Source organism: Elephas maximus, chromosome 5 (assembly GCF_024166365.1).
Source record: "Elephas maximus indicus isolate mEleMax1 chromosome 5, mEleMax1 primary haplotype, whole genome shotgun sequence".
Taxonomy (NCBI): domain Eukaryota; kingdom Metazoa; phylum Chordata; class Mammalia; order Proboscidea; family Elephantidae; genus Elephas; species Elephas maximus.
In genome coordinates this window covers 26,274,497-26,300,568 of record NC_064823.1, presented here as the reverse complement: position 1 = coordinate 26,300,568, position 26,072 = coordinate 26,274,497, and the positions used below count along the sequence as shown (strand labels likewise).

Below are 26,072 nucleotides of genomic sequence, written 5' to 3'. Positions count from 1 at the left end.
AGAGAGCCAAGGAAGTGTCAAATGCCTTGAAAACATTCATTTAGATCTTTAATTTTTAAAAGAATAACTGATTTCTAACGCATGCCAAACATGTTCTAAAATAACCATGGATAGTAACTGAGAGCAAAGCTGAAAGTTAGTTGACTTGCGGACTGTTCGATGTGGTGCTCAGTACCTACCACCTGTGGACCCTGGTCAGGAAGCCCTTCACTAGGCCCCAGAGCTTTAGAGGACAGGGCTCTGGTCTTTCTTCATTCATGACCTCCTCACAGTATAAGACTCTTACCCTCCAGAACAAGTTCCTGACACCCACTTGCAGACACCAAAGTTCCCTGCCCAAATGGCCCTGGGCCTGCTTCCAGGACTCGTGTGGGCCTCTCCCCTAGGCCTGAATGCTGGCCAAGAGCCGCTGTTTTCAAGGTGGTGAGAAAAGTACGATGACGTTAGGATGTGCCGGCTGGGCTGTCCTCAAGTGCACACTAAAGGTCCACACTCAAGGTCCATGGAAGTGGAAAGGTGAGAAGAGAGAAGGGAGGAGAGGGTCACAGACAAGGGCCAGGGCTCAGTTCTCCCTATGCCACCACCTCCTGGTTCAGAACTGGGAGGAATCTGACCATTCCAAATTTGATTCTGGACCTCTGTGCCATTTATCAAGGTGAAAAGCCAAATGCCATCGAGTCAATTCCTACTCAGGGTGACCCCATGTGTGTCAGAATATAACTGTGCTCCATAGGTTTTGAATGGCTGATTTTTGGAAGCAAATGCCAGGCCTTTCTTTCTAGATACTTCTGAGTAGATTCAAAGCTCCAACCTTTCATTTAGTAGCCTAGCACTTAACAGTTTGTGCCACACAGGAACTTCATTAATTAAGGTAAAAAATTAAGGTAGGAGGATAAAATATACTTTAACAGTTCGTAAGTTTGATTAATAACTTATAAATATTTGAATATACAGGGTGCAGGTTTCCATTTGCATTCTTGCCCCAGACCTGGGGAATGTTAGAGGAGGGTCTAAAGGTATCATTCAACTTTAATCACTCATTGTCCAACGTACCTTTTAAAAATCACAAAGTTACTTCTCTGCAAATATATAAGGTATAGGCAGCAGAGCTACTATTTCAAATTAAATTGTTAAAAGAGAAATAATTATAAGGGGAAATATTAGGATAAAAATACAATGTGCTACATTTATTGGGGGTCATAAAAATAAATTTGTCAGGAGTCATAGAAAATTAGTAAAAATTGAGAATTGGGACAGTCTATAAAGCACGCGTACTAATTACCAGTAATTGTAATATCCTCATTTCTGAAATTTGGTCATTTATTTTAAATATAGGTAAAATACTTTAAAGACTTTATGGTAGCAATAAAACAGGATTTTTAGGAACTAATTTCTATTTATAGATTATCAGAGAGTCTATATTTCCTACTGATTTTTATTCCATTAATTGAACTTTGGTATTTTCAGCCAAAAATATAGGTTATACTGACTAGCAGTATATTCTTACATAGTGGAAGACAAATATATTAGTCATACAATGACTATTATCATAACAAAAATATCTGTATGATCAAAAGGTGTCTTCTAAACCTGTAAGTGTTTAATAATCAATACTACAAAATTATTTTATAAGAATTCTAATCAATTGGGATGGACCTACAGATCAAATGGAGCTTTCCAATTAAATGAAATTAAAAATAGCAAGAATCACTACTGAAATTAAATAATGTCACTTGAGAAATTTGTGACAAGTGTAATTGCAGAGCTCCTGTCAATTCTTAAGACGTGTCTTGAGCTTCTGGGATCACTATGAGTTGGAATTGACTTGACGGCAATGGGTTTGATTTTAGTTTTTGGCCTTGAGCTTTGAAATGGCATCATCTTTGGGAAGAATAAAGGGGAACAATAGGGATGTCAAACAAGCAGTTTTCGGGTAAAGAAATTCTTTTTTGGGTGGTCCCCAAAGCCATGATCATCCCTCTTCCCTGCTGCAGATAAGCCAGCCACAGTCATTTACAAAGCTGTGTTGGTATAGAGAAAGACAAGTTTCAAATAGTAACGTGTGCCTGTGTTATGTGTTGAATTGTGTCCATCAAAAAAGATATGTTGAAGTCCTAGCCCCCAAACAAAAAGCAAGCCTGTTGAGTAGATTTCGACTCGTGGCGATCCATGTGACAGAGCAGAACTGCTCCATAGTTTGTATCTTTACAAAATCTTTATGGAAGCAGACTGACAGGCCTTTCTTCTGTGATACTACTGGGTGGGTTCAAACCACTTTTGCACCTATGAACCCCTAGCCCCCCAAACAAACAAACAAAAAAAACTAAACCAGTTGCCTTTGAGTTTATTTTGACTCATAGCCAGTCTATAGGACAGAGCCACCACATGTCATACTATAATGGCCTGAGTGTTGCTGTGATACTGGAAGCTTTGCCACCAGCGTTTGAAATACCAGCAGGGTCACCCATGGTAGACAGGTTTCAGTGGAGCTTTCAGACTAAGACAGACTAGGAAGAAGGACCTGGTAGTCTACTTCTGAAAAAACTGGCTAGTGAAAACCTTATGAATAGCAGTGGAACATTGTCTGATACTGTGTTGGAAGATGAGCCCGCAAAGTTGAAAGACACTCAAAATATGACCGGGGAAGAGCTGCCTCCTCAAAGCAGATTCGACTTTAATGATGGATTCAAGATTTCAGGACCTTTATTTGCTGAGGTGGCACAACTCAAAATGAGAAGAAACAGCTGTAAATATCCATTAAAAACTGGAAAGGAGACTGGACAAAGTATGAATCTAGGAAAATTGAAAGTCATCAAAAATGAAATGGAACACATAAAGATCGATATCCTAGGCATTAGTGAGCTGAAACCGACTGGTATTGGCAAGAATTAGATAATCGTATGGTCTACTATGCCAAGAATGACAAACTGAAGAGGAATGATGTCACATTCATTGCCAAAAAGAACATTTCAAAATCTATCCTGAAGTACAATGATGAAAGTGATAGGCTAATATCCATACAGCTACAAGGAATACCAGCAAATATGACTATTAATCAAATTTATGCACCAATCACTAAGGCCAAAGATGAAGAAATTGAAGATTTTTACCAACTTCTGCAGTCTGAAATTGGTCAAACATGCAGTGAAGATGCATTGATAATTACTGGTGATTAGAATGGGAAAGTTGGAAACACAGAAGGGATAGTAGTTGGAAAACATGGCCTTGGCGATAGAAACGAAGCCGAAGACTGCATGATAGAATTTTGCAAGACCAATGACTTCTTTACTGCAAATCCTTTTTTCAATACCATGAATGGCAACTATACATGTGGGCCTCACCAGATGGAATACACAGGAATCAAACTGACTACATCTGTGGAAAGAGATGATGGAAAAGCTCAATAACATCAGTCAGAACAAAGCCAGCGCCGACTTCAGAACAGATCATCAATTGCTCACATGGAAGTTCAAGTTGAAGCTGAAGAAAATTAGAACAGGTACACTGGAACCAAAATACAACTGTGAGTATATCCCACCTGCATTTAGAGATCATCTCAAGAATAGAGTTGACACATTGAACACTAATGACTGAAGACCAGAGGAGTTGCGGAATGACATTAAGGACATCATACATGAAGAAAGCAAGAGGTCATTAAAAAGACAGAAAAAAAAAAAAGGATCAAAAAGAATGTCAGAAGAGACTCTGAAACTTGCTTTTGAACATAGAGTAGCAAAAGTGAAAGGAAGAAATGATGAAGCAAAAGAGATGAACAGAATATTTCAAAGGGTGGCTCAAGAAGACAAAGTAAAATATTATAATGACATGTGGAAAGACCTGGAGATAGAAAAGCAAAAGAGAAGAACATAGTTGGCATTTCTCAAGCTGAAAGATCTGGAGAAAAAATTCAAGCCTTGAATGCAATATAGAAGGATTCTACGGGGAAAACATTAAACAACACAGAAAACCTCAAAAGAAGATGGAAAGAATACACAGAGTCACTGTATCAAAAAGAATTGGTTGACGTTCAACCATTTCAGGAGGTAGCATATGATCAAGAATTGATAGTAGTGAAGGAAGAAGTCCAAGCTGCACAGAAGATATTGGTGAAAAAGAAGGTCCCAGGAATTGATGGAATACCAGTTGAGATATTTCAACAAACAGATGCAGACTGGAAGCACTGAGTTATCTATGCCAAGAAATATGGAAGGCAGCTACCTGGCCCACTGACTGGAAGAGATCCATATTTGTACCTATTCCAAAGGAAGGAGATTCAACAGAATGTGGAAATTATTGAACAATATCATTAGTATCACACACAAGTAAAATTTTGCTGAAGATCATTCAAAAGCGGTTACACCACTACATCGACAAGGAACTGCCAGAAATTCAAGCTGAATTCAGAAGAGGATGTGGAATGAGAGATATCATTCCCGATGTCAGATGGATGAAAGCAGAGAATACCAGGAAGATGTTTACTTGTGTTTTATTGACTATGATCCACTGTGTGGATAATAAATTATGGATAATATTGCAAAGAACGGCAATTCCAGAATACTTAATTCTGCTCATGAGGAACCTGTACTTAGACCAAGAGGCGGTTGTTCAAAAAGAACAAGAGTATACTACATGGTTTAAAGTCAGGAAAGGAGTGTGTCAGGGTTGTATCATTTCAGCATACCTATCCAATCTGTATGCTGAGCAAATAATTTGAGAAGCTGGACCAGATGAAGAAGAGTGGGGCATCAGGATTGGAGGGAGACTCATTAACAACCTGTGATATGCAGATGACACAACCTTGCTTGCTGTAAGTGAAGAGGGCTTGAAGCACTTATCGATGAAGATCAAAGACCACAGCCTTCAGTGTAGATTACCCTTCAACATACAGAAAACAAAAATCCTCACAACTGGACCAATAAGCAACATCATGATAAACAGAGAAAAGACTGAAGTCAAGGATTTCATTTTACTTGGATCCGCAATCAACGCCGATGGAAGCAGCAGTCAAGAAATCAAAAGACGCATTGCATTGGGCAAATCTGCTGCAAAAGAGCTCTTTAAAATGTTAAAAAGCAGTGATGTCACTTTAAGGACTAAGGTGCACCTTAGATTCAAGCCATGGTTTTATCAATTGCATCATATGCATGTGAAAGCTGGACAACGAATAAGGAAGACCGGAGGAGATCGAAGATGAATTGGCGCTTTTGAATTTTGGAGCTGGTGAAGAATATTGAACATACCATGAACTGCCAAAAAAAAAAAAAAGAAAAAAAACAAACAAATCTGTCTTGGAAGAAGTACAGCCAGAATGCTCATTAGGAGCAAAGATGACAAGACTTCATCTCACATGTTATCAGGGAGGACCAGTTCCTGAAGAAAGACATCATGCTAGGTAAAGTAGAGGGTCAGAGAAAAAGAGGAAGGCCCTCAACGAGATGGATTGACACAGTGGCTGCAACAATGGGCTCAAACATAGCAATGATTGTGAGAATGGCACAGGGCTGGGCAGTGTTTCATTCTGTTGTACATAGGGTCGCTATAAGTCAGAATCGACTCGAGGGCATCTGACAAAAACATAGGACACAGTAGAATTGCCTCATAGGATTTCCAAGGCTGTAAATCTTCACAGAAGCTGATTCTACATCTTTCTTCCATGGAGTGGATGGTGGGTTCAAACTGCTGACCCTTCAGTTGATAGCCGAGTGCTTAACCACTTCACCACCAGGGCTCCATTCTAGCCCCCCAGTACCTGTGAATTTGACTTTGTTTAGAAAAACGGTCTCTGAAGATGTTATCAGTTAGGTTAACAGGAGGTCAAACCGGAGGAGAGCGAGTCCAAATCCAATGTCATGACTGGTGTCCTTATCAAAAGGAGAAGAGACAAGGAGGCAGAGAGACACAGAGAAGGAAACGGCATGTGAAGAAGAGGCAGAGATGGAATTATACTGCAGCCGCAAGCCAAGAAACACTCAGGGCTACCAGAAGCTGGGAGAGACAAGAAAGGAGCTTCCCCTGAAGGCTTCAGAGACAGCAAGGTTCTTTCAACACCCGAATTTCAGACTCTTATCCCCAGAATGGGAACCCTGGTGGCGTAGTGGTTAAGAGCTATGACTGCTTACCAAAAGGTTGGCAGTTCGAATCCACAAGGTGCTCCTTGGAAACCCTATGGGGCAGTGCTACTCTGTCCTATAGGGTCACTACAAGTCGGAATCAACTCAACAGCAACAGGTTTGGTTTGTGTTTTTTTTTTTTTTTTTTTTTAATCCCCAGAACTGTGAGACTATACATTTCTGTTATTACATGTGACTCAGTTTGTAGTACTTGCTTACAGCAGCCCCAGGAAAATAACACACCCTGTCAAGTTCCACCAAGTCTGCCTGGATTTGCTCATAACATCTTTATTACACACTCACACACAGCTCTGCCTTTTACTGGTGATAGTTTACTGGTGATAGTCTAAATGTCAAGTGAATAGCACAGATAAAATATGCTGTGAGTTTATAGGAAGGAGTGAATACTGAGAATTAGATATTAGTTATGTAACTAAGTTAAAGACCCCTTTTTCATTTTTGTATCTTATAATTTTAGAACATTTTAAAATGGTGAGAGGGGTAGATTATCAGACACACTGCAGTATGTGACCCAAACCACAGGTTTAGATTAAATTACACCTGCACTAAATCATACTATGTGATTTAGGCATATCACTTAAATTCCCCAAGCCTCAGTTTCCCCATCTGTAAAATGCTCTAAATAATAAAACCTACTATATAGCACTGTTACAAAGATTAAACTAAGTAATAAGTTTAAAATAGTTAGGTTTTAACATAACAAAAGCATATATTTTATTGTAATTTTACCTCTTGATACCGTTACACAGTACGTTTATGTATTACAAAGCTTGCTATTTCTTCCCAAGTAGACAAAAATAAGCAGTTCTCATATACTGTCTACAAAATTTCATTTGGACACATTTTTTTTAGTTTCTGAAGGTCAGCACAACTCACTTCTGTTTTATATAATTATTAGCTTCTGTAACATTGGTCCAAGTAGAATCCAATGGTGATAAATAAATGGTCTTTTGATATTACTGAATTCTCTACTGAGTAATTTTTCTAGTGATTAAACTTCCACTTGGGGGAAAAGGTCTTTAATATTCATTTCAGACCAATATAAAATGGAAAATTTTAATTGGGTGGTAACTCAGTGATTATACAACATGCATTTAAAAAACACAGACATTATGTAACAATCATTATGATTAATAGCATGCCTTTTTAATAAAAGCTTTCCATTATGACAGAACCAAAGAACTTCATTAAAACCAATGGTTATATTTGCAATAGAAAGAAAAGCGAACATTTATAGTGATAAATACCTGAATGTTTTATTATAGATTTCTCACTTTTTATATTCCTTCTCTATAATGCTACTGCAAGCTATGGCCTTTGCCCCTCCTAGGGTGCTATGCACAGCTGTCCAGATTGGGCACTGTACAACACCAGGAGGCTCCATTCACATAGACTGCTATGAAGAGCCACTTGGACTTCACAACCTGCAGAACTACGCGTGGCAGCCCTGGCTCCCAACTTCTACTCCATAATGGAGCCCTAGTACTAAAAACTAGAACTCTACGATCTCAACTCTGAACTAGGTGAGATCAAATTTCAAGTATAGTCTGAAATCAGAAGATTACTCATCTTCAGAATTTTCAGGTGGATTCGTATGTTTGGAAATTAACTAGTTAGACTAACAGATGCATGTCATTAGAGATATTAAACAGGTAGCAGACACTGTTGACTTTTGAATATATGTGATGAGCACAGAAGTGGGATTATAATCATAGCCCAGTTTAGAAAGTCCACTCCTGGGTGGCCTCATAAGGCCATAGAAACAAGCAGTAGAAAATACAGCAGATTCTGGAAGGAGAAGGAGAATGGTACACCAGAGGAAAATAAGATAAAAGAGGATTCTTAATTAGGAGTACTTTATAGGTGACTTTTTGTTTTTCCCATCATACTTCAAGGTGGGTGTTGTGGGCAAGCTGGCCTACGCTAAGAGCACGGCCTTGAAGTCTGACATACAGTCATTAGGGAGCACAGTTCTGAGCCTCTGGTTTCCTCTGTCTGTCTGCCAGTGGCACTTAAAACATCTGTCTAGCAAACAACCTGGACGAGTGGATGCTCATCTGTCCTTTGTAGTGGAGTTACAGAGCTTTGTTGTTGCTGTTACAAAACAGCTCTGCTAAAAGTTTTCATTTCCAACCCCAGATGGAATACTGACTCTGAGGCTGGAATAGGAACAGAAGCCAGAACTGAGATTCATGCATTTCTGTATTCCAACAGTTTCTTTTTCTTAAGGAGTTCAATTTAACCCCAGGTGCATCAAATTAGAGTTGTGTACGCACCAAGGCTTTATAGTAAGCCCTCCCCAAGTACAAATGAATGTGCGTTGAGTAAACAGCCCAAAGAGAGCCCATTAAAATGTAAACATGAAAGAATGCTCAATACAGCTGTGGTCTTACCATTTGCCTTGTGCTGCACATCTGGCGGAAACTGGTCAGGAGCATACCACTGATAGTCTGGCTGTGTGGAACAATAAAACATTATTATAGCAATATGGACTTCAAATGAAACTTAGTGGCTCATTAAAAATATAATTATACAATGCGGCTTCTATTATGCAGGCAACACAAAAGTCATTCCTATCCAAACCTGTTGCCAACTCGCTCATCCCTCTTACCCCTCCTCATCATCACCACTATCTCCCCCTATTCCCTCCTAAATCCACCTGGTGTTTGGTCAGAATTTCTACTACTTTGGCATTATGGCATGTTTTCTTTTTTGAAACAGATGTGTTTTGCAGATCTGTAGAAGTATAAACACTTTTGTAAAAGTTACTATAGCCCATAAATAAAACAAAGCAATTTACCATCAACAAATAACTCTTTAAAACCCTTACACTGGAGGTAATGGGAAGACCAAGGGGGGAAAAAAAACGTTTAAGAGGTTTAAGGAAGAAATCTAAGACATTATAAGGGACATGGTGTAGAGAGGTTTACGATGATAAAGCAGAGAAAACCTTTCCCTTTTCACCATTCCTCTGCAGAAACTATTCTCTAATTCACTCAGATAGTTTAGACTAGGCAGCCCGTGATTTGCAGGAGCAAGAAGAGGGAAGAACTTTAAGATTTTTCTCTTAAGATTTTCTCCTACGTTTACACCAGTTATGAACAGCTAGATATTGAACACCAGGGAACATGTTCAACAAATTGTACTGAATAACGAGCTCAAGACCTGAATTTTCAAGGTACATTTCTAAGGCCAGTCTCTTTGTGTTTAACCACTTGGAACAATGGAACAATCTCAGCTTTACCTACCTACAGAGTTGGTCTGTTTTCCTGCTCCCAAGGCTCACCCTTATAAGACACGGAGAATACACGCCTTCTGTTCTCTTATTCAATTACCTCCTGAAAATAACTCAGGAAAATTTCTCTAACAATGAGCCAATGGGGCTGCCAAAATACTAGAAGTGGCCAAAAAGTTCAATAAGCCGGCAGGCCACTGAGAAACAGTAGAGTCTGACCCCACCTCACCCCTACTCAAACACCTAGACTTTTGGCTCGTTTTGGTCCACAAAAAAACTAAAAGGAAATGAGATCACTTCTGTTTTTTTATCTTCTCGTTTATTTTTAGATGTCTCAAGTAACACAGAAGATAAGTGCTGTGAGCCTTGGCTTTATACTGCAGGAAAGTTGCCCAAAGAAGGTAAATATGCTATAATTTTACAAACACTATGGCATGTGATTTAATTCAGACTTTGGTATTCTTTTAAAATTAAGAGTTTTTATCAATCCTACTGTTAAGCCAAGATTTTGTTTAACTGAATACTGCCAAAAAAAAAAAAAAAAGGCTGTTTTATATGCCTGGAACCCTTTTTCAAATATGGACCTTTATTTAGGGATAATTTTACTTGGTCTGTACTACCTTACTTCTCTAATTGATAGGGAAAGTTTGATGAGTTTTTATTTATAGTGGGTGAATTCCTTCTCTCCTTCTGTGAGCGAAGGTTTGAAAAAAACAGCCATTTTTACTCCAAGATAAATGTGAACGACTCTTTAGTTTTATAGTTAACCTTTTACAAGAATATTTCTCCAGTTCCCCAAACTGCAGGAGCTAACGCTGAAGTAAATTTCTATTTCTTTATGTTTCTCTCAATCCTACTTTACCTCTAAGTTCTTAAGAAGATGTTTAAAGAAGTATAGCTGTGTTGAGAGATTCCCAGAAATGTTTCTGGTGAAGATTAGGCATAAGCAGAGAGGTAAAGAAAAAAGGGAACATATTTGTGCACCAGTGTTCATTGTAGCATTATTGACAATAGCCAGGAGGTAGAAACAACCCAAGTGCCCATCAACAAATGAATGGATAAACAAAATATGGCATATCTGTACAATGGAATGGAAACCACATTGGTGTAGTGGTTAAGAGTTCAGCTGCTAACCAAAAGGTTGGCAATTCAAATCCACCAGGTGCTCCTTGGAAACCCTATGGGGCAGTTCTACTCCATCCTATAGGGTCACTATGAGTTGGAATCAACTCAGTGGCAATGAATACAATGGAATATGATTCAGTCATAAAGAGAAATGAAGTTCTGATACATGCTATGGCATGGTTAAATCTTGAAAACATTTTGCTGAATGAAATAAGTCAGACACACAAGGACAAATATTGTATGATCTTATATGAAATAACTAGAATGGGCAAATACTTAGAGACAAAATTTATAACCATTTACTAGGGATAGGAAGGAGGGAGTTAGAGTTGCTGCTTAAGGAGTACTGAGTTTTTGTTTGAGGTGATGAAATATTTGGCCATGGAGAGTGGCGATGTTTGGACAACATAGTGAAGGTAATTAATGTCACTGAACTGTACACTTAAAATGGTTAAAATGGCAAATTTATTATTATAAATATTTTCCACAACGAATTAAAAAAAATGTAAATGGGGGAGAGAAAACAGACAGAAAGAGTAACTAGGCCACCACACAAAAAGAACAAAATTCTCAGCAGTATTCTGTGTCACACCCAGGTCAAATAAGGGACGCTCATTAAACTCTCAAATCCTTCTAGCACCCAAGGAGTCATTATCTCCTCCCCAGGGAAACGGGCTTTGAGTCACACTCAGATACAAATGTATGAGAGGTTTCACCCAACCAAGAGAACCATCTCCCCATTAGTGCTCCGCTAGAAACATTCCAGCTATCATCTCATCTCCGAGATTCCTTGCAAATTAGAAACCTGGTTAATAAAAGCTAAGTGGTGTGGGGAGTTGTCTGAGCAAATCCAAAATGCAGAAAAATGCATCATTTTCTCTGTGGGTAAAGGTCTTGTTTTTGTAGGCAAAAAAAGAAAGTAAAGAATCCAGACCACAGGAGTAGGGTGGGGGGTGGGGGGCACTGCTGTGGAGAAGGAAAGGGAAGGTGCTTTTGGGCTGGATCATTCAGGTTGACTGTCCATATCAATTCTACTTGCAAATAATTGCTCAACTGTTCATTCATTTTGCCTGGATAGACAGCCATAGAGGAAAACTTAAGTGGGTCACTTTTTCTTGGATCCTTCAAAAAATCCTTTTAATTGGAAATCATCAAAAACTGTTTTACACAGATGTAGCAATACCCAGAGTAGTTCAATATAAATTTACAAAAGGCAGCATCACAGTACCTCCCAGACTGTTTTGCTGTATCTACTTTCCTTTCTTTATACATCAAAATGTCTTTGTGGTAGAGTCAGGTGTGCCATTAATAATGACACATATAAAATGTTATATTTTCATTTGAGGAATTATAGCCCAATTTGATATCTTTTAGTTATTTACTTATATTTATGCATCCAGTGGACACAGTGTGCCAAAGATAATTATAGTGTATACTGACCACTGTAACTCTACAAATTAGAGGTTGAAATAAAATAGAGGCTCTTTCTGTAGACAACATTATGTGCCAAAATTCCAGAGGCAGACATTTCTACCAAAGAGAGTATTAAGTACTTATGTGTTGAAATGGAAACTCTTACGTACTGGGTGTTTCTGTAGATCCTGCACAGCCCCAGAGCTGGTTGGTACCCATGGATCCCGGAGGTGGAAAACCAAGCCACAGTTACAGGTTGGAAAATTCATCTGAGGAGAAAAATGCTGTCAGTTCACTGAAAGTAAGTGAAATTGGGGAGTCACATTGACATTGGATTTATACAACTACAAGGTTTTGTTTAACTCTCAAGGTTTAGCCTAACATGGAATAATTCTAATTCAAACTAGCAAGCATGTCGTGATGGTTGATTTCATGTGTCAGCTTGGCTAGACTATGGTTCCCAGTGGTTTGGCCAAATATTAGACTAGTTGCTATTCCATAATGTAATCTAATGCAATATAACATAATTACTTTCCATTATGTAATGTAATATAACATAATCAATCAATAGGCTCCCCGGTGGGGCAAATGGTTAAGTGCATGGCTACTAGCTGAAAGGTTGGTGGTTTGAACCTTCTCAGTGGCTCCCTGGGAGAAAGACCTAATGATCTGTTTCCTTAAAGATTACAGCCAAGAAAACCCTATAGGGCAGTTCAACTCTGTCACATGGGGTCACTATGAGTCGAAATTGACTCGATGACACCACCACTAACAATCAATCGGTTGAAAGGGAAGCTCCTTAAGTCGTGGTCTGCCTCCAGTCTCTAAATAGATATTTTGGCAGAACTTACTCTTTCTCTCTACTCTGTACTCTTCTCATCGCCTGACCTGTGGATCTCGGGACACAAGCCTGCAGAAGTCTCCAGCCTGCTTCCTGACCTATAGATTTTGGACTTGCCAGCCTCTACAGCCGGGTGACCCAATGCCTTGAAATAAATCTCTCTCTCCTCTCTCTCTCTATATATACATATATGTATCAACAGAGAACCCTGTTTCTCTGGAGAACCCTGAGTAAGGCACATGTCAGTATAAACTCTGCATGGATTCAGCTGAGGCTCCCTGGCCAAATTTTACAATTTGTAGACAACATTATGTATTTTTCCACTTTGAAGAAATTAGAAGCAGTTGAAAGGTATATGAAATTGACTTTATTTTCCTAGCTGTCTTCACAGACGGTTTTCATTTATGAAGAACCATCGAGTGAGCCATAAAATAAGTTTTCTTAAATTGGCATCCTGAGGTTCCTATGGCATAACTAAATCATTTCCAGGGAGGAAATTAGAAATGAAGAGAAATAATATTCTTTTAGACTACTAGAGAACCAATAGGATAAAATGCTTCAATGCCTAAGAAGATATTCTATTTTCTTGAAAAAGGTAAAAGTGCTGAACATACTTTTGCGTTGTAAATTGTGTAGGCTACTAGAAGAAATACAAGGGAAATGTATTTCCCAGGTGTTTGTGCATCTATGAAGAAATCTCTATTTGAGTGAACACACACCAAGGCTTGTGCTACTGGTAACATGTTCTGCAAAGCATGTGTTTTTCATGACTGTCCCAGCTGAGAGAGCTTGGTGGTTCCTACGTACTATCTGTCCACTGATGTTTTAGTTAATAATGAAAAGCATGGGTTTTTCTAGGCCATCTGTAGCAGAGTTTGAATATGCCTTTAATTTAGGCCATGATGAACTGGTGTACATGGGAATGATGTGTGGGTGGAAGTTAAAGGTGACACTTCAATCACAACAAGAGGGCTTGGTGAACTTAGATAAGGATCCACCTACCTGTTTTAATTGCTTTTCTAGTTTTTCTTTCTCCATTTGACAAGCTTTTATCTGTGAACAAAACAAAGGCATTTGTTTATCAAAAAAGATTTCAGATGGTTTATATCAAAGCTACTATGGCCCCAGCTGTCAGTGGCCTACTTAGGAGTCCAAGGGGTGAAACACTGATAGCAGTAATGCAAAAAAAAAAAAAAAAAAAAAAAAAAAAAACAGCCACATTTTTTCCCCAGACATGCAGTGAATCTATCTTGAAATTTCCAAATTAAGCTTGGAAAATTAAATAGCTTGAAACTGTCACTTCAATTTGTTGAGGCCGTTATAATTCTCAGCTTTATGTTGATATGTCCATATTTACATATAGATATAGAAACAGCTTTCATTGCTTGCTGAATGAAATCGGAATTGGTCAGCTTGGCGTTCAAAGACTTCCACAATAAATTTTCCAAGTTGTATGTGTACTTACTACAGGCCAGATAGTGATCTAAATGATTTACATGTGATAACTCACTGAATTCTCTCAATACTCCTATATGATAATGTTATCATGCCCATTTTACAGATGAGGAAACTGAGACATGGAGATGCTGAAAAAACTTGTTCAAGGTTATACTGCTATGCTTTATGGCTTCTCACTATTTGAGACCCAAACTCAGCTCCTCACCTTCCCCGGTTTCCCCTCACATCTGATATACCCAGAGAAAGTGGGTTCTTCTTTGACTCTTTAGTTACAGTATCCTCATCCCTACATCCCATCTTCCTCATCTCTATAAGGCATGGTCAAATGTTCCCTCCTATATATTGTCTCCTACATCATTTCTCCCTTTTAGCATTGTACATGTACTATGGGATCTCTTACAGTCTGATCTGTTCCGTGAAATATATCTCCCTCACTACACTGTGAGCCCTTGAATAGCAAAGACCAGGTTTTATTCCCTCACAGCACCTAGCAGAGTGCCTTGCAAAAAGAAAGCATCAAAATTAGATTACAATGAAATGAAAGTAGCAGGCTAATTATATAGCTAAATGAAACACTTAAATGTGTTCCTTTGCAATAAACTAAAGTCATTCATTAAATATCTGTGATAATATCTGTGAACCATGACAGGAGCAAGACACATTTTTTTTCTTTTACTGAACTCTGAGAACAACTTTGTGAGTCTATGATATAGGAATCGTTACATACTTTTATAGGTTAGTACACCAATGGATGGTAAGTAACTTTATTTTTAGAGACATAGAGGCTTTAGCGTTATAAGGAACACTGTCATTTTATAAATTAAAAAAAAAAAAAAAGCCAAAAACCAAATCCATTGCCGCTCAGTCGATTCCAACTCATAATGACCCTATAAGACAAAGTAGAACTGCCCCCATAGAGTTTCCAAGGAGCGGCTGGTGGATTGGAACTGCCAAACTTTTGATTAGCAGCGTAGTACTTAACCACTGTGCCACCAAGACTCCATAATTAAAAAAGGGAAACATAAAAAACTTGATTAACTTGCTCAAGTTTACCACCTAGCATGTCAGTACAGGCACAAAACAGGGTCTTTACCCCTAAATTCCTCCTATCCTTTAGTCTCCCTCACTTTATCACTCTTTAATGAGTATGATTTGTTTTAAAAACTCCGCAGTGGTAAGATGAATAATCTCTGGTATGTAAGCAGAATGATTTGACCTGTAAATTCCTTGTAAAGTCCACTTGGACAACAGAAAATACGCTTTTCAAATAAAACAGTGTCAGTTCTTTTTATTGTGCCATGGTATTTAATTGTCTGTTGGTACATTTAACATAGACCATTAAACCATCTAACGTATCTCTGCGAATCTGCATCATTCTGTTACCGGAGTAAATGAGCCTTTTGAAAAATAAATCATGGGATTATCATTATTTTAAAGACAATTTTTGATAGTTTTAAGAGACTAAATTTTACTTGGCACTTAGTTCATAACCACAATTATACCATACTGGTGGTAGAGTGGTTAAAGTGCTGGACTGCTAACTGGAAGGTTGGTAGTTCAAACCCACTAGCTGCTGCAAGAGAAAGATGCGGCAATCTGCTTCTCTAAAGATTAAAAGAGAAAACCAAACCTACTGCCATCAAGTCAGCTATAAGTCATAGTGACCCTACATGACAGACCAGAACTACACCATAGGGTCTCCAAAGAGCAGCTAGTGGATTTGAACTGCTGGCCTTCTGATTAATAGCCTAGGCTCTTACCCACTATGCCACCAGGGCTCCCCATAAAGCTGACAGCCTTGGAAACCCTATGAGTCAGTTCTACTGTCTTACAGGGTCGCTATGAGTTGGAATCAACTCGACAGTAATGAGTTTTGTTTTTTTTTAAGTTTTGTGTTTTTGGTATTTAGTCTATACATTTTTTTTTTTTTTTGACATCAGTCAAAAATTACAGAGAACACAGGAATAAAATTACACTTGAGTTATACTTCTATAACTTAAATGGATGAATATATGTTCTTAGTTGAACTAAAACTCCTGTAATGGCAAAGATATTGCTAATCTTTGACACCAATTTATTTCCAATCTGAACTTAATATACTAAGAATGAATAAAATTTGGCAGGAAATAAAATAATTTGCACAGTGACAATCTGAAAGAATTAAGACAGCTTTGTGTGTAAGAAATAAAAGCTGAGACAGTGATTTCCTCACGAAGAATATAATCAGATCATTTTCTCACCCATTGTTCTATAGAGTAGTTTGCATTAATTATTTTCAGAAAATTATCCCATTATATTTTACCAATTTTTTTTTTCCATCTAACTTCTTAGAGAGAAATCATTCTGCTAAAGCGTTTTTCCATGTGAAATTAGGACTTTCAAGTTGATCCTTGGAAGAATGTCAGAGAAGAAATTAAATTTACTTTGAGATCAACTGTCTAACAGGAATAATAGGATGACTGCTAGCTTACATTTTCTTCTAAGACTACAGGTCAGCCACAGCATGTCTCACAATAATTTCCTATTGATTGAAAAGCATCGCATAATACTTGAAACCCGAAATTGTGTGATTCATTTTTTTCATAAGCTAAAATTTTAAAATTGTGTTAGCTACATTTCTCTTCATTAACATCCATATTTATTTATTGTGACAACTTCCTGAGTTTACTTTTAATATATGCTATTACACTTAATTTTAGTGCAACCACCACCACTGCCTTTAATATACCCTCTTCCAATAAGCTGGTTGACATTATCTGGTTTCCCTGAGTGTGCTCCGGTTACATTAAATCTGTGAACCCACTGAATGAGTTTCTTGATTTCACTAGACATATACATGGCATTTAAAACTATGTATGTTTTTGGAAGACAAAAACATTCCAACAGAGCCCTTCAAAGAAAATGACAAGAATTTAGAAACCACTTCACTGTACTGGAATGTTTTGAGTTTAAATTTGAGTACTATATAGTTCAAATCCCATTCTACCAAGATAAATATTATGAGAAAAAAAATCAAAAGAACTGGGTTTTGGAAAAGTCCTTGGAATTCAATTTCTTGGGTAGCTCCTTACGCACTTAAGTTAAAAGGAACCTCCGGTCATTTTCATCTCCTTACAGCATTGTTGAAGAATGATTTCATCCCAGGTGCTGATCTCTCAAAAATTACAATGTCAATTAAAGGAAGCCAAAAAGTCTTTTTTTCTTTAAATGAGAAAATAAAAATAAAATGCACATGTGTTGGCAGAGATTGTTTTGTTTTGACTTATACCTGAGAATTCAGCCTGTTCAGCTGGGATTGAGACGTTAGATTAATTTGCTGCAGCTCCTCTTTCTGTTGGTTGAGTCTTTCTCGGTCTGATCGCTCCTTTTTGAAGTCTTCTTCGTATATTTGCACCTAGGAAATACCAGCTTGTGGTTACTGCTAACTTCCCTTTTCTCTTAAACCATTCTTACATGATTTCAGAAGAGATGGTATCTAGGCCTTTCCAGTAGGAGGCATTTTACCCTCTTTTCATAAATATTGATTTATGGTGGGACTCCCTCCTGATACATACGACTTTTTTTTTTCCCCCCCAGCTCACAGCGACACTGTGTGTGCAGAGCAGAACTGCCTCATAGGGTTTTCAATTCAAAATAATTTTCACACTTTTTGTAAACCAAGGAAGTTTAAATGTACTTACAGGAATTACCTCTTTTTTTTTTTTTTGTTACTGAACTTTAGGTGAAGGTTTACAGAACGAACTAGATTCTCATTGAAAAGTTACTACACATTCTGTTTTGTGACAGTGAATACCAACCCCACAACATGTACGGCTTTGATTTTTATCTTTTACTTTGTTCAGAATGGTAGCTCTCAGCCTTTTCCTCCTCGTGCATATTCAGAAACTCAGATGCAAAGTAATAATGTGCATATTTTGTAAAAACAATTCCTTTTACCCATTACTCTGCTGCACACCCCATTATTGTGATGAGCTCCCTGCCTGGTGTACATGTCACTGCTTTGGAACAAGCCATCCATACACAGCACAAGGCTCTGATGTATGAAAACTGCTCAAAGTTCTAAAGGACAGTTTACTGACAATAGCTCTTAAATGAAACCATTGAAATTGACATGCTGGAGTTTCCAAATATGAATTCTGAGTTGAGCACAAAATAGAAATGAAAGACTGATGTACATGGGAAAAACAAAGCATGGTGTTGACAGGTCTTCACCAGGGTTGTCCTTTCTAAGAAACTGTGGGAGTATGTTATATAAACGAAGAAAATATAGTAATATTTTAGTAGAATGCTTCTTTAGAGGTACTCCAAATACTTCTGAGAAGTGACCAAACTAAAAAGAAAAACAAATTTAATTGTTCCTGTTGTTTTTAATTGGTATAACATATACTGATGGCTTGGAGAATGACGTGTGAAGCTATGAAAACAAATTAAACTTAGAGAATAAGTTTGTTCTGAAGCAAATGATTTCCTCTAAGACCCTGATTTAAATAACTACTTACACTGAAACCCAGAAGCTAGATTTTTGTCTATGAACACTAAAGCATATTGAGCCTCTATCATTGATATGCACTGAACTGTATCTACCCAAAATACATGTTAGAATACTAACCTCTATACCTGTGGATATAATCCCATTTGGGAATAGTTTTCTTCATTATGTTAAAGAGGCCATATTTGTAGGGTGTGTTTTATTTATTTAATTTTTAATTTTTTTTAGTTTTATTATGCTTTAAGTGAAAGTTTACAAATCAAGTCAGTTTCTCATACGAAAATTTATATACAGCTTGCTATATACTCCTAGTTGCTGTCCCCCTAATGAGACAGCACACTCCTTCTCCCTGCCCTGTATTATCGTGTCCATTTAGCCAGCTTTTGTCCCCTTCTGCCTTCTCATCTCCCCTCCAGACAGGAGCTCCCCACATAGTCTCATGTGTCTACTTGAGCCAAGAAGCTCACTCTGCACCAGTATCATTTTCTGTCCCATAGTGCAGTACAATCCCTGTCTGAGGAGTTGGCTTTGGGAATGGTTCCTGTCTTGGGCTAACAGAAGATCTGGGGACCATGACCTCCGGGGTCCTTCTGGTCTCAGTCAGACCATTAAGTCTGGTCTTTTTATGAGAATTTGAGGTCTGCATCCCACTGCTCTCCTGCTCCCTCAGGGATTCTCTGTTGTGTTTGTAGGGTGTGTTTTAAACCAATCACTTTTGAGATATAAAAGAGCAGATTAGGCACAGAAGCAACGAAGCATAGATGGAGGAAAATAGATGTCATGCCACATGAAGATCACCAAGGAACTGAGGAATAGAAGCTAAACAGGGACAATGACCTTCCTTTCCCCAGAGTCAACAGAGAGAGAAAGCCTCTTCCTAGAGCCAGTGCCCTGAATTTGGACTTCTAGCCTCCTAAACCGTGAGAAAATGAATTTCCGTTCATTAACGCCACCCACATATAGTCTTTCTGTTATAGCAGCACTAAGAAACTAAGCTAATCATCAGCAGTGTAGCAAAACTTAATGCTTATCAACTTTAGATTCATAATAGGACAAAATGCAATAGGCAAGAGGGAAATAAATTGAACATTTTTATATAGATTTAGATTCAGATATACATGTTTTATTTCTAAGGCTTTATTCACAAGAAGCATTGCAAGGAATCTACACCTAGGCTAGCTGACATTTTGGTTGAGAGCTGAGGTTCAGTTCCAGACACAGTTAAACTAATCCTCTGCAAACAATTTCCAGACGCATTTTAAGTGGGAGAGACCCAACCCATCAGAACTGAGCACTCTTTATCAAACACAATACTGAAGGCTATGTTAGCACTTTAGTCAGGTGGGGGCCAAGATTCTAGCTCAGTTTCTTTGTATGTTTAAATCCTTTAGTGTTTCACTTGGCACTTGGTTACCTGTGGGAGTGTGATTAGAAATGTGCACAGTTAAAATGTGTATACAGAAAGTTCACAATACAGCCAGACAAAACTGAGGAGCTAGATTGTGGTCTACCCTTGGGGGATTGTGAAAAAAAGAATGCCTGTTACTGTCTGTATCAAGTATGAGCTAAACCATTACTGTAGACTCCATGTGTAAGAGTGATTCTCTCATGTGGTGTACATTATATGAGAGCACCGAAGATGACTCAAGTGTCTGAACACAAATGGTGTTTTTTAACAGAAAAATCCTGGCTAGCACCAAAAGTGCTTTAGGGGTTGAGAATTTGGCTGGGCTTTAAAACTGAATCATTACTATGATTCTTTTCCTGGGTTTATTTTTAAGCTATATATTTAATCTTGAAAGTAACGAAGCAGATTACTCAGTTTTTTTTTTTTAAACCATTACCATTGATTTACGGCAACAGGCTAGACCATTGATTGGAAACTCTGGTGGCATAGTAGTTAAGAGCTAAGGCTGCCATCCAAAAGGTCAGCAGTTCAAATCCACCAGGCGCTCTTTGGAAACTCTAATGGGGCAGTTCTACTCTATCCTATAGGATCTCTACGAGTCAGAATCGACCCTACAGCAACTGGTATATATGACAACCACCGTTGATTTGATTCTGACCACAGTGACCCTGTGTGACAGGGCAGAACTGCCCCAGATGGTTCCTAACACTGTAAATCTTTACCGAAGCAGACAGCCACACCTTTCTCCTGGCCTTTCGGTAGCTGCCGAGTGCTTAACCACTGCACTGCCAAGGCTACAAAATAGAGAACTCAACTTTGCCATCATGTGCTCTCAATTATTTAGGCTTATTTGCAAATAGGTTATGTCCTATGAAGTAATAACAACAAAGTAAATTACAAAAATGCTAACAGAATTGCTTGCTGTATCCATATATTGCATCAAGAATTCTTGTAATTGATGCTTGCTTGGAGCAAATTGCCAACAAATCATATCCAAGGACATCAGAACAATACTTTCCAGCCCTTTTTTCTGGGATAGCCTCACTCCCACCCCTAACATGTAACTGACAAGGGTGCTTCAGGGATTGGGATTCATATATGATCAGGCTTCATATACATATATCCTGTGTTTATCAATATTGCAATGCACTGTTCCAACCCTCTACCTGCATGAGTTTGTTTAACCTCTCACAGGAAAAGATAGGTGATACGCATTGATGGCCACTCAGCTAGAGGAACGCTAGCCAAGCTGGCTGAATTAAATTTAGACCCAGTTCTACTCTGTAACACATGGATCACCATAGATTTTTTGTTTTGTTTTGTTTCTAAGTTTAGGCAGTGCTATAGCCCCCAAGGCCCTTGGGTGGCACAAGTGGTTTGGGACCGACTGCTAACTTACAGGTTGGCAGCTGAATCTACCCAGTGACTTCACAGAAGAAAAACCTAGTGAACTGCTTCGGTAAAGATTACAGCCAAGAAAACCTGATGGAGTTCAGTTCTAGTCTGTAACACATGGGGTCACCATGAGTTAACTGACCGGATGGCAACAGGTTTGTTTCCTATAGTCCCACAACTCTCTGCTGCTGATCCACGCAGAAGCTGTAGAGAATCTGCATGTTTTTTTTTTTTTTTTTGCTGCCCACTTGGCAGCAGTAGGTGAGGTTGGGTTAGTGTGGAGGGGGAGGCCGCTGGGTGTCAATAAATTGGTAGGTGGTGCCATCATCTATCTGTAGGGGTAGCTGGGCAGACCTAGATCTTCAGTAATTATAATCATCGCAGAGCATTGATTTTACAGCTGTCCTCATTGTTCAAAGGTCAGCAGCTGCAGATTCACAGCCCTGCTGCTACGGCACCTACCATTCTTTTAAAAGGTCCAGGGTTTGAGTTAATAGCATTTTCAAAATACATAGCATCTAAGTGGAAGTCTCTAGACGCAGTGGTAATAGAATCTCACCAAAATGTTAATTAGCATGCCCTTCTTTTAACTATGAAATCTTGGCCAAGACATTTAACTCATGTGAAGCTCAATTGCCTCTTATATAATGTAGGGGTTGGACTCGCCGGTCTGTATTTTTGTATCAAGTTTTAAAATCAGATAATTATACTGAAATAAATGCAAGAATCTTTGAAAAGTGTTGAACAGCAAGACCTTAAAAAATGTCCAAAGAAGCATGAACAACGGGCCCCATGTATTCCATATGATCATGCCACTTCTAACTTCTCACCTGATGTTTGAGAACTTCCACTTGTGTCCTCATCTCTTCATGGTTGCACTTCATTTCCGACTTCCCCAAATAGTCCTCAGAAAATGAAGAACACTCCAGCTTCAAGGCATCCTGAAGAGCCTAACATGTAAGAGAAACATGCTGTTGATCTAAGATTTACCATATCATGTGCATTCCTCTGTAATTGTTACAGCCACTGTCTCAGATGCAACAGCAAGGTAGAACGACTTCATTTTTAATGCTGATCCAAATGACTGAATAACATTCTTCTTTCTGATTTTTCTAGCATATATATTCTTTTGTCAGAATCTCAGTCTTTTCTCCATAAAAATGCTTAAGTTATTCAACCCCCATTGTTACATAGGAGGGCTTTGATGTTGGACCATCTCCCCCTCACCACCTAATCATGAAAGGAAAACATTATCTATTGCCTTTCTCTAGATTCTCTGCTTCAATCACATATACACTCTGTCAAGGATCCTTAAACTTCAGTGAGCATCGCAATCACCCCGAGAGCTAGTAAAGCCACCCATCACGGGGCACTGCCCCCAGAGGTTCTGAATCAGTAGATCTGGGGCAGGGTCTGAGAATCTGAATTTCTAAGAAGCTGATGCTGCTGGTCCCAGATAACATTTTGTATCAACCTCTGCCACCTAATCACACAATTCCGCTATTAGAAGAGAGAGAAACCAACAGAAATGTGAACCTATGCAGACACACTCTGTGTTAGATCTATTTGCTTCTCTTCCACCTTGTCCTCCTTCAGCACTCCGTTCTTTCACCTGACCACAGTTGTATTTATTCTCCATTAAGGCATCCATTAGGGAGTCCCAGTGGCACAACTCTGGGTTCCTTATCAAAAGGTTGGTCATTTGAGCCCACACAGCGGCTCTGCAGAAGAAAAACATGGTGATCTGCTCCTGTAAAGATTAAACCAGAATAACCAAACCCATTGCCGTCGAGTCGATTCCGGCTCATAGCAACCCTATAGGACAGAGTAGAACCATCCCACAGAGTTTCCAAGAAGCACCCGGTGGATTCGAACTGCTGACTTTTTGGTTAGGAGCCATAGCTCTTGACCAATATGCCACCAGGGTTTCCAAAAGATTACAGCCTAGAAAACCGAGTGGGGCAGTTCTACTCTGTCACATGGGATCACTGTTGGTCAAAAATCGACTCAACGGCACCTGGCAACAACCGCAAAGCATCCACTAACTCAGTACAGGGTGGAGAGGGCTCCCTGTTTTCCTGACATCCAATACAACTTGGTGATTTCACCACAGGCTAAGAAGGTGAAGGAAATGAGAGACACTTAGGTTCGCCAAGAAGAGTATCATCCTTACTCATGAGTTCATAATGCTCCTACATATACTATACTTTGTCAGCTCATGCAAAGGACATTTCATTGCCTGTATTCTGAAGACCCCTGGTTCATGATGAATTCTATAAAAAGGCTTCCAAGAATTGTGACTGAAAACACCTCATCATGGTGTGGCCTCAGATCCTACAACATGACTGCTTGCTTATTATCAAATGACTCCTCTGTACAGATAGAAAGGTTTCATGTTCAAAGCCCTAAAAAAAACGAAAAACCAAACCCGTTGCTGTGGAGTGGATTCCGACTCATACTGACCCTATAGGACAGAGTAGAGCTGCCCCATAGGGTTTCCAAGGAACGCCTGGTGGATTGAAACTGCCAACCTTTTGGTTAGTTAACCACAATGCCACCAGGGTTTCCAAGCTCTAAGAAGAATTAATTTCCTCAGCGAGTTTTTCTTTAGCTTTGATGCAGTCCACTGAGTGGTACTACTAGTAACTCATTCCCTTACATTACTGTACAATGTATGGTCATAAAAGTAGGAAAACTAAAGCAAAATTATGGTCTTGAACTTGTGTGGGTAGAATGAGTTTCCTAAGAGAATGCCTTAGAAGCTATGGTACTGTCTAGCCTGACATTAATATTATTTTTCAGGAAGTTGTAAGAGAAACAGGAACTTTTTTCCTGTTTAATGGTTTATGCTTTGTTAGAATTTGTTGTTAACCTACATAGTTCTAGAAAGTGTCATAACAGATGTTTTTTAGGTGTGTTAATTGTAGTAGGAAGAATCTAGGGTGGAGTGAACCAAGGGAAAGAATACAATCAAGTATGCTGGTTTCTCCACCTATGAAAAGAGTATTTTTGTGGGTCTTGTGTTTGAATTTCCTGGTGTACCTTTCATGTTATTCAGGCTTCTAGAAATTTTGCAAATGAGTCATAAATGGAAGGTGGGTCTGACAGACATTCATTCCATTTTGGGGGTTTTCCAACTTCCTTGAACGAACACCTGTAACATACTCTAGAATAGTTATTTGCTATCAGCACATATTCACCAAATGTATCTACCCTACTCACAATGAGGAGAAGTCAGACAAATCAGTTTTGCCCATGGGTGGCACTAGCTGACTAGCCTCAGGTAATTGCTCTCATTTTAGTTGAACATCTGGCTTCTATTCGAGAAACTTGATGAAAACAATACCTTTGGGTACTTTCTTCAAAGGAAATAAAAAGTTAACTTGAGTACACATAGAGAGACACAGTTGTGTGAACTTCTGAAAACCATATGTTAATTACTAAACTGACAAGTTACAAATTTCCAGACTGAATGGGTCTGTAGGCAGTGAGCTTGTGCAAGTTGCGGAGGGGGTCCCAAATTCCATGCTGTGCGAGAATGATGTGTACAGTCAACCACCCAAATGAACACTGTAGGTCACTTCTATTTGTTACAAAGATTATAAAAGAAAAATAAGCAGTGTAAAAGAGAAGAAGAATAATTTCTCACATTCCACTAAGCACATGTGTTAGATGAGGAAAAAAAATCTCTTTGCATAACTCATCACCTTATACTTATATTTTTAAAGGACAGGTTAAGGTATACCAAACCCACTGCTGTCAAGTCGATTCTGACTCATAATGACCCTATAGGACAGAGTAGAACTGCCTGATAGAGTTTCCAAGGAGCGCCTGGCAGATTTGAACTGCTGACTTCTGGGTTAGCAGCCGTAGCACGTAACCACTATGCCACCAGGGTTAAGGTACAGATGTGAGGAATGAATTCTTTCTGGCATTAAGCATTCTTTTATTTTTTCCTTACTAGTCATAAGTAATATATTATGCCTGTTAAAGTGTGAATCTCAGGTCCAGAAAGGGCTAGCGAACATACTATGTATTAGCTAATTATATTCATTTATTCAACCATCCATTCATTTAACATATATTTAAATTCTTACAATAAGCAAGGCCCTGCTCTAGGCACCTGGGGTACAGCAGTGAACAAAACAGAAAAACCCCATTGGTTGTTGCCTTCATGGGCCTCTTCCTCCATAAAAAACAGATATTAAATTATATTTTATTACTGCATTGTTATAAAGATGTTTATATTAATATTATATGTTAAAACATTTTCTCCCACTTAAAATTTCACTTTTTTCTGATTTTAAAGAAATTAAAATGTTTTCAAAGACCCCTAAAATTATTTCAGACCCTAGGCGCTGCACAAGTCGGAATCGATGCCACAGAAACTAACAAGGACAACACCAGGAACTGTGCTTACCATGGCTAAGGGAAAAGTCAGCACTGCAAAAGTCTACCCTTATGGAGCTTACAATTAAGATTGGGAGATAGAAAACAAATAAATGTGGGACATTAAGCATATATTAGACAGTAACTAAAGAAAAAAAAACAAAGCAGGGTATACCAGGGTGAGAGTG

The 26,072-nt window shown here is 38.6% G+C and overlaps 1 protein-coding gene across 1 annotated transcript in view; it reads right to left on the bottom strand.

The window, feature by feature from the left end:
* Nucleotides 1-26,072, bottom strand: part of TNIP3 (TNFAIP3 interacting protein 3) — a 127,971-nt gene that overhangs the window by 5,468 nt on the left and 96,431 nt on the right. Inside the window, exons 9-13 of the mRNA XM_049885405.1 lie at nucleotides 22,326-22,445; nucleotides 17,472-17,597; nucleotides 13,748-13,798; nucleotides 12,075-12,173; nucleotides 8,525-8,585 (exon numbers count right to left, since the gene is read on the bottom strand). Coding sequence (XP_049741362.1) covers nucleotides 8,525-8,585; nucleotides 12,075-12,173; nucleotides 13,748-13,798; nucleotides 17,472-17,597; nucleotides 22,326-22,445 — 457 coding nt within the window. The remainder of the gene's footprint in view (nucleotides 1-8,524; nucleotides 8,586-12,074; nucleotides 12,174-13,747; nucleotides 13,799-17,471; nucleotides 17,598-22,325; nucleotides 22,446-26,072) is intronic.